The following is a 15,251-nucleotide window of genomic DNA, read 5'->3' on the forward strand; positions in this document are numbered from 1 at the left end:
AACTTATTTTAATCCCTTTAATTTAAGGAAAATCAAGTTTGTCCAATCTACTAATCACATTATCACTCAAAAGTAACTAGCATCAAAGACTAAAATTAAAACAATTTTTCTTAATAAGATACAATGTTGTTAATGGTGGATGGCGGTTCATGGCGGAAAGCCAAAAATCCGCCATAAAAATATGACGGATGGCGTAGTGAAAAATGGCAGACGTCATGGCGGACAAAAACAAATTATATACATATATATATATAATTATAAATAACCAAGTACCAATACCAAATAAACTCATTCAAATTAAAAAAAATAATGGATTGCATTCAAATAAACTAAAAAAGTTAAAAAAAAACGTGGTGTCAGATAGAAAAAAAAATGGGTGTCAAAAATAAAAAAGGGTGTTAAATAGAAAAACGAAAAAAAAGCTGCAGACATCAAAAAAATGGGTGTCAAACAGCAAAAAAAAGAAAAAAAGCGCACCACTGAAGCTACGTTCGTCGTCGATGTTGACATTCGTCGTTTGCCATTCACCGTCGTCCTCGCGTGCGTCGTTACCGTTCGTCGCCGTCATTCATCGTGCTGTTGGCCGCGTGCGGGTGAGGGGTCATGTGCGTCGCCTTCACGGGGTCGTGCTGTTGCCGTTCATCGCTGCTGGGTGCGGGTGTCTTGTGCTGTGTGTTCTCCCCGCTGTGTGTTGCGCTTTTGTAATAGAATATCGGGTAGGGTTGGGTTGAGTCAGCCCAACACCTACCACGCAAAAAACAAAAAAGTAAAAGCCGCTATTCCACATTTTCCGCAATTCCGCCATGGCACCACCATATGCAACCCACAACGCCACCGTTATTCGGTGACGTTTTTTTAAATTTCCGTCACGCTATTCCGTCATGGCCATTATTTGATAACACTGATAAGATAGCAAGTAGAAAAAAATTTAAGACAAATTTAACCATACATAATAGACCAAAATGATAATTGAGCCTATTTTGTATCTTCATAGTTTGCAATATTCAATAATAATATCTGTTTCTATATTTTGCATATCTGCATTTTGATTTTATCAATTCGTAAAAATTTCAAACAATTCCATCATGACTATTTACATTTATTCTGCTTAGTTAATGGGATTAGACTTATATTCCATCTATTTTAGGATGTAACATAGCAACATGCTAGAAGCAATATTCATTATACCAATCCTTCTGTATCTTTCATAAAAAATAATTGAAAGCATGTCATTTCCATTAAAACAACTGAACTACAAGACCTAAAACAAGAAACAGAAAGAACAAAAAAAGAACAATCTTTTGCATAAAAACCTACACAGAACACCATAATATTGAAAAGTTTTCAACTTTTCAAAATTATATTAGCTAATGAATTAGTAGCTATTCTTGTTTCTTTAGTACCTTTAGTAGTTCCTATACCTATCATGTTCTTGGATTGTTCACATGCCTCACATTTTTTATACTTTAGCTGCAACTTAAATAGGTGAATCCATGGAAGGCCATCATTGACCAATTTTCCACAAAATAGTCTTTTTTCGTTTAGCTTGCAGCACATATATTGTGGCTCAATATAATCTACTTAGTAAACATTTATATACAAAAACCACATAAGACTTTCCTCCTTGAGGTGATAGTCATGTTAAGTCAACAATTAAAAAGAGATTAGGGTAAATTAAAAATACTTAACGTGTTCCTCATTGACATTGAAATAACTTCATGTTAATGCTACCTCATGTATTCACACTCTGAAACAAATACTTATTTCAAAAAAGAAAAAAAAAAGAAACGTAAACTATTAAATGGTGGGAAAAGGTATAAAATGCTCTACATAATCTCCTAAAATACCAACACTTGGTTAAACTTATTCTTGGCAGCATCAAAACCCTGTGAGAATACACGGATTCTACGTACCATATCATACATGAATCAAACAAATAATTCAGGTAACTTATGGATTCTCGATTCAAAATAGTTAGCAGTTAACAGAATTCTTAACAATAAGGTAAGAGCCTAAATCTCTATAAATTTATGTTCGCCCTGTTCCCGAATCTCACGCTAAGGTTGTTGTATATTCCAGAAACCAATACAAGTCTAGGATCATCTTCAGGTATCTCTCGATCCTGCAATTCCACACACAAAGCAGTGAACATCAAGGGTACACTCAATGGGAAGATAGTTTGACCACTACTAAGAGCCTCATATCCTAGAGTTTAGTTTTTTATTTATTCAAATTCAAATACAATACAAGCATTTCAAACTATATAAAGTCATTTGGAGAACATAGAAATGGTCAAATGGAAATTTATTGTACTCTTCCATGCAAAAAGATGGAACACTTCCAACCATATGCGTTTAATTTTGATCCATGTAGTGTAATTACACCATCTAACCTTGAATTACCACACTACTAAATCAGAAATTAAACAAAACAATGTAACAAAACAAGATTGGATTGTAGTACAAAAAGGTTAGTGATAGTGGATAAAAATTAAACTCATTAATTATTATCTCCAATTGAGATAACAGAATTTTCAACCTCTGCAACTACGATTCATATATTTTTACCACAAATATGAATATACTGTGAAATATACGTTTAGGATATGATTGATATGCTTTCATTGTATAGCTAAAATTAGGGATTTCCTTATTTACTCTTCATTATTAGGTTTCCCTTATTATGTATCCATTCTTATTATAAATAAAGGTAGTGTGTGTGGTAATAACACACAACACAGGAAATCACTCTTCTTACATGGCATCAGTAGTTTAGGTTTTTGGATCCCCCTCTACTCTTCTTTTATCTTTTTCTTTTCAGCAGCAGCCCCTTTCTATTTTTTTTTCCTCATGTGAACAGTACTGCCACAGCTGTGAGCCCTCCCCATCGCTACTACAATCTCCTTTTGCCGGTGTGACCACATCACCGGGACCATCATCCTCCGACGAACCCAATGCCACAAGTCTCGCCGCAGTCAGCAGCCCCACGCGCCTGAACCAGTCTGGCATGTGACAGATTCCGACATACCCACTGCCGGCAATCCCACTCACTGCCCTTCCCCTACTCTAGCACACCTTTTTGGCCCCTGTTTGGTCCATTTTGGCTCTTTTTGGTGCTGATTGGTCACCTTTTACTGTTTTTCTTGGGCCTTATTTGGTTCCTATTTTTGTCATGGCTTCCGCTTCCACGGCTATGACTTTCACCAATGTACAGTTGATCCTGTGCGAAAAATTAACCGGGCAGCCAATTACAGCACATGGACCGCCGATGTTCAGCTTTGGTTCCAAGGCCAAGGCCGTGCCGATCACTTGACCACTCAGGCAAAGGATATTCCCACCTTGGAACAAACCCGTTGGAAGCAAGTTGATGCTTCATTATGCAGTGTCCTCTAGTTCACTCTTGCTCCCCACTTTCGACCACAATTTCAGGCATTTCCCACTTGTTATGAGGTATGGAATAAGTTTAAAAAGGTTTATTCCAACAATGTTCATAGTCTCTACAACGTCATAACCACCTTGATAAACACAAAATTGGAGAACATGGATATGCAGAGCTACCTTGGTAAGCTTGAACGCTTAATTGCTGATTATAACACTCTCATTCCTTTTACGAGTGATGCAGAGGCGTTTTATAAGCAGCACAGCTAGTTCTTTATGGTTCCCGCCCTTGCCGGCCTCACACCTGAACTTGAGGTAGTCTGCAATTAGATTTTGTCAGGTCCTGTTGTTCCTTCCTATGACGCGGTTAGTGAACAGCTGCTTCGCCTCTCCACTCTGCATGCCTTTGGATCATCCTCTGCACCGGCTGGAGATTCCTCTGCTCTTGTCTCCCATTCTTCTAATCATGGTGGCGAGACAAAGGTCGTGGTGGTCAACGACGTTCCAGATATTGCAATTATTGCAACATTTATGGTCATATTGAAGCCGACTGTCACAACAAGGCTCGCAATCAAGCGAAGTTAGTGAATGTGGCTCGAGTCACCTTCCCTGCCTAGCCTGCAATTGCTTCTCTTGCCTTGCCTGGAAATGTTACTATTTCTGCTGCTGAGTACAATGAATTGATTCAGCTTTGAGCAACCCAACCACCTACATAACATGTTACTGTTGTGGCTCGGTTTGGTAATCTTGTAGCTTTTATCTCCTAGTCCCCTTTTCTCAGACCCTGGATCCTTGACTCTGATGCCTCTGATCATATGAATGGTAACCAAAACCTTTTCTCTCATTTGTCCTTTTCAAATTCTTTGTCTCCTGTTACACTCGCAGATGACTCTCGGATCCCAATTCGTGGCATCAAACAAACCCACCCTCTTCCTAACTTATCCCTAAATTCTGTCTTATTTGTTCCTAGTTGTCTTTTAATTTAATATTAATTAGCAAGTCACTCGCACTCTTGACTATTATGTTTTGTTTGTTAACAATTTTGTTCTTGTACAAGATCGACGCATCAGAGAGACGATTGGAGCAGGACATGAGTCTGGAGGATTATACCAACTTTCATCGTCAATGGTCTGTGTCTCCGCTATCTCTATAGAACTTGCTCATCAGCATCTTGGTCATCCTAGTCTAAACAAAGTATGCCTTTTAGTTCCAAGTCTTTCTACCGTTAAGTCCCTTCAATGTGAGTCGTGCCATTTAGGCAAACATGTCTGTCATACTTATAATCCTTGTGTCGATAAACGTGCTATGTCACCTTTTGCTTTAGTTCACTCTGATATTTGGGGTCTCATTCGTGTCTACTCAACCTTGTAGTATTTCTATTTTGTTACCTTTATTAATGATTTTTCTAGATGTACTTGGATTTTCTTAATGAAAAGACGTTCTTATGTGTTTTCCATTTTCAAGATTTTACACTTGAAATTCAAAATCAATTTGATGTTTCCATTAAGATTTTACACAGTGATAATGCCTGCAAATATTTGTCCTCCCAGTTTTGCTCTTTTCTAACCTTGAAGGGAATTCTTCATGAGACCTCATATGCCCACACACCACAACAAAATGGTGTTGCCAAAGGGAAAAATCGTCATTTAGTTGAAACAGCTTGTACTCTTATCCTTCACTATAATGTTCCACATCATTTTTGGGGTGATGCACTTCTTACAGCCTGTTACCTAATCAGCCGCATGCCTTCCTCTGTCCTTGGAAATCAGGTCCCTTACTCCATTTTGTACCCTAAAGAACCTTTATACATTGTCCCTCTCCGTGTCTTGGGTTGCACTTGTTATGTCCATGATCTTACACCAGGTAAAGATAAGTTTTCTGCTAAGTCCCTAAAGTGTCTTTTTCTTGGGTACTCTAGTCTTTAAAAAGGTTATCGCTTTTTTTGTCCTCAACTTCAACGGTATATTGTTCTACTGATGTTACCTTCTTTGAGAATATCCTTTTTCTCTCTAGTTCCATCGCTGGAGATATTTCTATTTGGTTACCTTTATTAATGATTTTTCTAGATGTACTTGGATTTTCTTAATGAAAAGACGTTCTTATGTGTTTTCCATTTTCAAGATTTTACACTTGAAATTCAAAATCAATTTGATGTTTCCATTAAGATTTTACACAGTGATAATGCATGTGAATATTTGTCCTCCCAGCTTTGCTCTTTTCTAACCTCGAAGGGAATTCTTCATGAGACCTCATATGCCCACACACCACAACAAAATGGTGTTGCCAAAGGGAAAAATTGTCATTTAGTTGAAACAGCTTGTACTCTTATCCTTCACTATAATGTTCCACATCATTTTTGGGGTGATGCACTTCTTACAGCCTGTTACCTAATCAGCCGCATGCCTTCCTCTGTCCTTGGAAATCAGGTCCCTTACTCCATTTTGTACCCTAAAGAACCTTTATACATTGTCCCTCAACGTGTCTTTGGTTGCACTTGTTATGTCCATGATCTTACACTAGGTAAAGATAAGCTTTCTGTTAAGTCCCTAAAGTGTCTTTTTCTTGGGTACTCTTGTCTTTAAAAAGGTTATCGTTGTTTTTGTCCTCAACTTCAACGGTATATTGTTCTACTGATGTTACCTTCTTTGAGAATATCCTTTTTCTCTCTAGTTCCATCGCTGGAGATATTCCTCTAAAGGTTCATGCTTGGTGGCCAAAGGATACACTCATATTTTTGGTCTTGACTACGGGACAACTACTACCCTGTGGCCAAAATCGCATTTGTGCATCTCTTTCTTGTTATGGCTGCCATTCAACATTGACCTCTGCACCAGCTAGACATCAAAATTGCCTTCTTGCATGGTGAGCTGCAAGTGTATATGGATCAGCTTCCTACCTTTATAGTTTTAGGTGACTCTCGGTTGGCATGCCGACTCTGTCGTTCTCTCTATAGTTTGAAGCAGTCTCCTCATGCATGGTTTGGCTGTTTTAACTCTGCCTTGCTCCAATTTGGAATGACCCGTTGTGAGGCTGATCACTCGATGTTTTTCATCCATTCTCCATCTGGTCATTGCATCCACCTTTTGTCTATGTTGATGACAGTGTCATTACTGACAATGATTCTGAGCGTATTCTTCACCTCAAATCTCATTTCCACAATTAGTTTCAAACTAAAGACATGGGTCTGCTCAAATACTTTTTAGGGATTGAAGTTGCCCAATCCTCCTCTGGCATTGCCATTTCCCAACGAAAGTATGCTCTAGATATCTTAACCGAGACCGGTATGCTTTATTGCCACTCCTATGGATTCAAATGTGAAGCTTTTCTCGGGTCAAGGGGAGCCATTGGAAGACCCAGGAAGATATCGTCCTTTGGTGGGTAGACTCTTAGATTCTTAGAATGTGAGTTTAGGCCTAACTCAACCCCAAAAGCTAGCTCTAGGGGTGAGGGTTGTCCTTCACTAATATACTCTTACTTGACTTTATCTTTAGCCGACATGGGACTTAGGTTTTTCCCAATACACCCCCTCATGCCCAACACTTCTTGGACTTGGTGCGTTCCCAATACACCCCTTCATGCCCATCACTTCTTGGGCTTGGTGCATGGATAACAATGGTGGGTGACCCTTTTGAATAATATTGGATATGCTCTGATACCATCTTAAATTCTTAGAATGTGAGTTTAGGCCTAACTCAACCCCAAAAGCTAGCTCTAGGGGTGAGGGTTGCCCCTCACTTATATACTCTTACTTGACTTTATCTTTAGCTGACATGGGATTTGAATTTTTCCCAATACACCCCCTCTCATGCCCAACACTTCTTGGGCTTGGTGCGTGGCCCTTCTAAATAATATTGGATATGCTCTTGTACCATCTTAGATTCTTAGAATGAGAGTTTAGGCCTAACTCAACCCCAAAAACTAGTTCTAGGGGTGAAGGTTGCCCTTCACTTATATACTCTTACTTGGCTTTATCTTTTGCCGATGTGGGACTTGAGTTTTTCCCAATATAGACTAAATTATCTTACTGTCAATAGACCCAACATCACTTTTGCAGTCGGTGTGCTTAGTTAGTTTCTGAACGACCCGACTAATAGTCATTGGAATGTTGCAATGCACATACTTCGATATATCAATAATGCATCGGGTCATGGATTGATATATGAAGACAAAGGCAATGCTAAAGTTGTTTGTTACTCTGATGCTGATTGGGCAGGATCACCGTCACACAAGAAGTCCACCTCTAGGTATTGTGTCCTTATTGGAGGAAACTTGATCTCATGGAGAAGCCTGAAGCGAAAAACCATTGCTAAATTCAGTGCCATGGCAGCAGCTGCATCTGAGAGATCACATGGCTTAGGCAACTTCTCCAACACATAAAATTTGGAGACATTCAGCATACCAAACTATTATGTGACAACAAGGCTGCTCTCCACATTGCTTCAAACTCGATCTTTCATGAGTAGACTAAACACATAGAGATTGATTGCCACTTTGTGTGAGAGAAGGTACTCTCAAGAGAAATCACCACTTAGTTTGTCAACTCCAATGATCAACTAGTAGAGATGATCACAAAATCCCTCAAGGGCTCTCGTGTTGACGGTATTTGCAGCAAACTTGGTTCATATGGCATATATGCTCCAGCTTGAGGGGGAGTGAAATGTGAAATATATGTTTAGGATATGATTGATATGCTTTGATTGTATAGCTAAAATTAGGGATTTCCTTATTTACTCTTAATTATTAGGTGTCCCTTATGTATCCGTTCTTATTATAAATAAAGGTATCGTGTGTGGTAATAACACACAACACAGTAAATCACTCTTCTTACATATAAACTATCACTATCAAGAGAAAATATTTCAAAGCACATAAAAAAAAATATGATGCATCACTAAGGCGAATAACTCACTTTTAGGCCTTGGTAATATGCTTCTACTGCAGGAAATGAAGGGGTAATTCCACGAGCTCGCATCATGTCCCATATGTAGTTAGCAGTGGTATATCCCCCAGTCTACCATTAAAGAAATAAGAACAAAATCACACTTTAAAATCCAGGGCAACAAATATAAACTTTGTATCAAGCACGTAACAAGATATAGTTTGCATACCTTTTCCCCCGCAGCTACAAATAGGAGCTCACTTCCCAATTTGTTATTCACAAAAATGTTTCTCTCATTCATCCTTACCTACATATACAAAATTAAATTTAAAGTCTTTAAACAGATCATATAAATCACATTGTAGTGAAGTTGATGACGAAGCTATGATACCTACCAGAACATCTTGAGCCATTTGCATTCCTTTTTCAGTGTACCCAATCATTGCCCCTTCTGCAAGTGTCTGCAGTCGTGTTAGTTGGTATAACTCAATATGCATTTTATACAAATTATTTTAAAAAATTCATTAAGTAGCAGTGTTCAACAAGGTAGGGGGGATACAAATTGTCAGCCACACATACCATGTCTAAAAGTTAGAAGAAAGACAGGAAAACAAGTAGAAATTAGGGAGAATAACAAAATTCTGGCACACCCAAACGCCACTGCCACAAGGATACTTATCCATTGAACTACAAGATTTGGTATTGAAAATCTTAGAAACCGTATGACCAAAACTCACCACAAAAAGTTCTGAAGCAACAGGCCTGTCCAGCCTTAGGTGGTTCTCAAAAGTTTGAAGACCACGTTCAATATCTCCTGCATGACAATAGCACCTGCATAATAATGGTAAACATAGATAAACTGATTTTTTTGGCAACTGCAATTGGAAAACAATACCAGTAGCATAAAACAGAATGAAGAAAGAAGGAACCAGTCTACAGCCTAAAAAAGTTCAAATTGAAACCACATTCACTTAACCAACCATACTGCAACTGAGTAGAGCAAGTTTGATGATTACATCCATGCCTTTTTACTAGCAATTCATAACTATTAGCAGCATCCTCCAATTGGGCTGGTTCAGTGAAGTTATTTTGTAGAAATTTAAGGGAAAAAGGAGGAAAAGAACAAATTTTGAAGAATATTCTAAATTAACCAAGTGCTTTTATTATAGTAAATTAGTAATAATAATCAAGGTCCAGTATTAGTGTAGTATATCTAGTAAAAACATAACCTGATAAGATTACAAACATAACAAGACTCCAAAACGATATGCAACTTAACAGTTTCATATCTAGCACTGGGAATTATGTCAACTGTTAAGCAAATCCTGCAGATGTAGCAACAAGAATTTAAAGCATGACATCTGCTTGGCTGACACTAGGCCCTAGGGAGTGATAGTGCCTTATTAGTAATTGGCACTGTCACTTACCGAGTGATTGCAAAACATAACTTTGTTTGTCGCCACAATAGTCATTTTAAAATTGCAGGCTTGGCAAAACATATTCATTTAGTAACCTTATCAACCATTCATTATTATATACTTGACTAATTATTTAAATTGGACATGTCTTCCGTTTTTGGAGACACTCCATTTCTTAAACATATTGCTTCTGGTATTCATGAAACTCTCCTTTATATTCAAATGTACAATTCTCATTAAACAACTTCCTTTAGAAGAATGCCAAGAAAAATTAGAAGACCAAAATCTACAATGGTTCTTCATAGCTTAATCTTAAATTACATCCCATACACTAGAAAGCATTAAATGACCAAGATATGTATAATTCATGCATTAAAGAAGTTTGTTAAATGCATTAAAGAAATAACATTAGAAGAAAGTAGGTGTTTTTATAACAATTCAATAGAAAAGTTTTGAATATTGGAAAATGAATAAACTGTAAGTGTATATAAGTAACTAACTCTGGTTAGTTTTATAACTGTAGTCAGTTGACAGTTAGCTCTAGTTAGACTTCCGTTACAACTGAATCTCAGCAGTATAAATACAGCTCTTGTAAGAGATCTCAAAGGCTTCATAATATTTTCTAAGTGCAATATACAAATCCCTTTTCTCTTCTCTAGAGTTTCTACATGCTATCTAGAGCTCTCTGATCCTTTTTCATGGCATCCACAAATTCTAGTGCAACTCCGGCCAACGACAGTGGCCCAACTCCAGCGAACAACTCCGGTGCGACTCCGCTCGACGCGGTTCCGATGAATCAAGATGTTTCTTCATCATTCCCTATGAAATTTTTTGCATCAAATCACAGAAAAGTTAGATGATAAGAACTTCCTGCTATGGCAACAGCAAATCAAGCCAGTGATTGCTGCACTTGGACTCAATTACTTCGTTGTGACTCCTCAAATCCCTCCGCAATACCTTTCTGATGAAGATCACGATCTTCATCGCATTAACCCTCTCTTCTTGATCAAGCAGAAACAAGATCAGTTTCTCCTTGTTTGGCTTCAGCCTATGCTCTCGAGCTCCATGCTTCCTCGAGTTCTTGGATCAAGACACTCGTATCAAGTGTGCGACAAGATTTATGCATATTTTCATCACCAGATGCGAACAAAGGCACGACAGCTCCGACCGGAGCTTCGTCAAACAACACTAGATAATTGTTCAGTTTTCGATTTCCTCTCTCAGATCAAAGTGCTCATTGATGCGCTTGCTTCGGTAGGTGATGTTCAACCTATCGCGAGCACATGGATGCGATTCTAGAAGGACTTCCTAGGGATTTTGACTCGATCATCACTCTAATTGAAAGTCGTCTACCACACATCACCATTGAAGAGGCTGAAGGATACATCCTAGTGCAGGAGCTACATCTTCGCAAATACACCAGACTCGAATCTTCAAGTAATTCCTTCACGCCAACAGTAAATCTCACTCAAGCGAGTTTGTCGCACTCCAATGAGAGTGACAACTGGAATTCGTACTCCGACACCAATGTTGTGTATACAAATCAGTATTTTTCATATTCATGAGGTTTTGGTGGTCGAAATGGTCGTGGCAGAGGCGGTTTTAACTGTATTCGTGGACGAGGTGGTGGTCGCAGCGGTCGAAGCTCAGTCCAGTGTCAAGTTTGTTTCAAGTACAATCACATAGCTCTGACTTGCTACAATTGATTCAATCCTCAGTATCAAGCTGCCAATGGTGGTAACGATAGCAATTATGGGAACAACAATCACAATAACTGGTCTCACAATCAGAATCAGAAGCAGAATTGGGGTCAGAATCAGAACCAAAACAACAACTGGAACAATTCTTCTAATTCCAATTGGAGTTCACAGAAAAGTCAAAATCAGAATCATAACTCTCAGAACTCTATAACTAGGCCTCCACAAGCAATGGTGGCAAATTTTGACTCCAATGCTTCATCATCTTGGTTTCCAGATTTTGGAGCGTCCTTCCATGTGACCAATAACTCAGAACATCTAGCAAACTTCTCCTTTTTTTGGGTCCAAACCAGATCTTCATTGGTAATGGACAAGGTCTGAATATCTCAGCCTCTGGTCATTCCAATTTTGTTTCCCCTTTCAGTTCTAATGTCAAACTTATTCTTAAAACAAGCTTCTTGTTCCTCAAATCACTAAGAACCTAATTAGTGTAAGCAAATTTGTCAAAGATAATCATGTTTTCTTTGACTTTCATGCTAATCGTGGTTTTGTTAAATCTCAGGATTCCAATAAATCATTCTTCAAGGAGATGTTGAATCTGATGACTAGTACCAGTTTCCCAATCTTCAGTTTTGATCTGATATGTCTTCTCCAGCTTGCATAAACACTGTTTCTTCTGTTGATTGTAATAATATTGTGCCTGACTCTGTATATATTTGGCACCTTAGGCTAGGTCACCTCAATTCTCAAGCTTTAAAGCTTGTGCTTAATCATTGTAATTTCAAAATTCCTGTTAAAGATGAACTGTCCTTCTGTTCTGCTTGTTGTATGGGCAAGATTCATAGATTTCCTTCTAAGCTTTCTCAAACTGTATACAATTCTCCTTTGGAATTAATATACAGTGATCTGTAGGGTCCTGCTCCTATAAATTCTCATTGCCAATTTCGCTATTATATGTCATTTGTTGATGCTTATTCAAGGTTTACTGGGATATATTTTCTAAAGAATAAATCTGATGCTTTATCTGTTTTTAAACAATTCAAGTCACTTGTTGAATTGCAATTTAACAAAAAGATTAAAGCTATTCAAACAGATTGGGGACAGGAGAATTTCAAGTTTTCTCTTCCTTTTTGTCAGAATTGGGGATCATTCATAGGCTGACTTGTCCACACACACATTACCAAAATGACATGGTGGAAAGAAAGCATCGTCACATAGTGGAGTTGGGTCTCTCTTCTTAGTTATGCATCCCTTCCTCTTAACTTTTGGGATCATGCTTTTCAAACTGCTGTATATCATGCAAATCAATTGCCCTCAGCTCCTCTTAAGTGTGATATCCCTTATACTGTTCTTTTTCAAACTGAACCTGATTATCAGTTTTTTAAGAGTGTTTGGTTGCTCTTGTTTTCCTTTCTTGCGCCCTTACCATTCTCATAAACTTGAGTTTAGGTCCTCTGAATGTGTGTTTTTGGGTTACTCACCCAGTCACAAGGGCTACAAATGCATGTCCTCTTCTGGTAGAACTTTTATTTCAAAAGATGTCATTTTTAAGGAACATCAATTTCCTAATACAAAACTGTTTTCTACCTCTTCTTCCAGTTCTGTTCCTACTGCATCTTTTTCCACTACCTTACCTGTCATTGAGTCTCTTTCTGATCCTCCTCCCTCTTCAAATTCATCTCAGCCTCAAAGCCAGATTTCCTCACCCTCTATTGAGTCTCCCAGTTCTGACATTCCTGTCTCACAGTCACCTGATCCTGCAAAGTCAGGATACAGCAGCTTCCCCAGCTACCGTTCATAATGGTACACAACAGTCTGATGCTCATCCTCAGTTGTCTCTAACTGAATCTCAGAATTCCCCACCTCTCTTGTTAGACCAGAAAATGTGCATCCTATGGTTACAAGAGCTAAAGCTGGAATAGTACAGCCAAGGATTCATCCTTCCTTGCTTCTTGTTCATACTGAACCCAATTAAGTGAAACAAGCACTTCAAGACTCCAAGTGGTTTTCTGCTATGATTGATGAGTTTCAGGCTCTTAAAGGAACAATACTTGGACCCTAGTTCCTCTTCCTCCCCACAGAAATGCAATTGGATCGGGTATTCAGAGTTAAGGAAAACTCTGATGGCAGTATAAATAGGTACAAAGCCAGATTGGTGGCTAAAGGTTTTAACAAAAAGTTTGGGTTTGATTTTCACAAGACATTCTCTCCTGTGATTAAACCAGTGACAATTCGGGTGATTTTTTTTTTTTTGAACGGCCAAAATTATATTAAATATAGAATAGAAGATACATAGTACCAGAGGTACTACAAGAAGCCACAGGAGGTAGGTTCTCCTGTGACAGAAAAGTAAATAAAATTATGCAACATCCCAACAGAAACAATTCAACCCAACCCAACAACACTAACTCTACTTAAAAGCCAAAGCCATAGATGAAGACCATTGGTGAAAAGGAACATTAAAATCCTTTTCCCACCCCCTCATCCAAGACCAAGCTAGGAAAATTGTATTATCCAACAGCCTTGATATGACAAAAGGATGATTGTTGAAGATAATGTCATTTCTGAGCTTCCATATTAATGTTGTAGCTGCTATCCACCAAATTTTCCACCTTCTGTTAGTATCCTTCAATCCTGACATGGGAGAGTGCTGGAGGAAATTATCCATAGGCTTACAATGGAGCACTCTAGGTTCCTTAACCCATGAGTAAAATTCCCACCATAGAGGCATAATTTTGTGACACAAGAAGAATAAGTGAGAGGCAGATTCAGCTTTGTTTTGACAAAAGGGGCATAGATCATTTTCAATAGTAACATGCCTCCTAATTAGATTATCCTTAGTGGGCAATCTGTCCCATAGAAGTCTCCAAGCAAAAACTAGGGCTCTAGGAGGGATTTTGATGTTCCATAGGTGCTGGAAACCAAGGCACTGATCTTCATCAAGATGATCAACTTTGACATGAAGATAGGCAGAATTAGTAGAGAAAATTCCTTTAGGGTCAGCTCCCCACACCCAAGAGTCTTTCAAAGATGCAGATGGACTAATTGCAGCAGTTTGATCAATAAACTCTGAGGCTCTTCCCATTTCATTATCAAACAGATTGCGCCTCCAAGAGAAGCTCCATTCCCATCCAGATTCAGAAAAGGATCCCATGCTTGCCACTGTCTGAAGTTTTTGAGATGAGACTTGATATAATTCAGGGAATTTATCTTTTAGCCTTGTCCCTCCTTCCACCCAAGAGTCCTCCCAAAAAAGAATTTGATCACCCCTTCCCAGCTTCCAAATGAACTGCTTTGAAACATCTGTCATACTGCTGTGGTTAAATGTGGACCTCAAATCAGACCACCAATATGAAAAGTGCTGCCTTGTGGACCCCTCATCTAGGCCTCTCCATCCCCTGTACTTTGAAATTAAAATTTTATTCCACAATTGATCTGGGTGCTGAAACATCATCCATTTCCATTTGATTAGGAGAGCTTTGTTGAAAGCTTTAATGTCTTTAACTCCCAATCCTCCCCTTTCTCTAGCAGCACATACTTGACTCCAAGCCACCCAAGCTATCTTCTTCCCTTCTTGGTTACCACCCCAAAGAAAATTTCTTTGAATGGTAGTGAGCTTGTTAATCGCTGCTGAAGGGGCCCTGAAAAAAGACATGTAAAACAAGGGCAGAGCTGTTAAGACAGCATTAGTTAGGGTGATTCTACCAGCCATTGATATGCTTCTCTGCCTCCATTTGTTCAATCTAGCCTCGAATTTATTGATAATAGGTTCCCACACCACCCTCCTTCTCGGATTAACACCTATAGGAAACCCTAGGTAGCAGAAAGGAAGCTGCAATGGTCCACAGTTCAAGAAATCAGCAGCACATCTAGTCCACTG

The 15,251-nt window shown here is 38.6% G+C and overlaps 1 protein-coding gene across 1 annotated transcript in view; it reads right to left on the reverse strand.

The window, feature by feature from the left end:
* Window positions 1-1,670: 1,670 nt before the first annotated feature.
* The window catches only part of LOC114412553 (pentatricopeptide repeat-containing protein At4g35850, mitochondrial-like), a 34,811-nt gene continuing 21,230 nt past the window's right edge, over window positions 1,671-15,251 (reverse strand). Inside the window, exons 9-13 of the mRNA XM_028376483.1 lie at window positions 8,994-9,087; window positions 8,652-8,717; window positions 8,486-8,563; window positions 8,287-8,388; window positions 1,671-2,122 (exon numbers count right to left, since the gene is read on the reverse strand). Coding sequence (XP_028232284.1) covers window positions 2,021-2,122; window positions 8,287-8,388; window positions 8,486-8,563; window positions 8,652-8,717; window positions 8,994-9,087 — 442 coding nt within the window. The 3' untranslated portion in view covers window positions 1,671-2,020. The remainder of the gene's footprint in view (window positions 2,123-8,286; window positions 8,389-8,485; window positions 8,564-8,651; window positions 8,718-8,993; window positions 9,088-15,251) is intronic.

This window comes from Glycine soja, chromosome 5 (assembly GCF_004193775.1).
Source record: "Glycine soja cultivar W05 chromosome 5, ASM419377v2, whole genome shotgun sequence".
Taxonomy (NCBI): Eukaryota; Viridiplantae; Streptophyta; class Magnoliopsida; order Fabales; family Fabaceae; genus Glycine; species Glycine soja.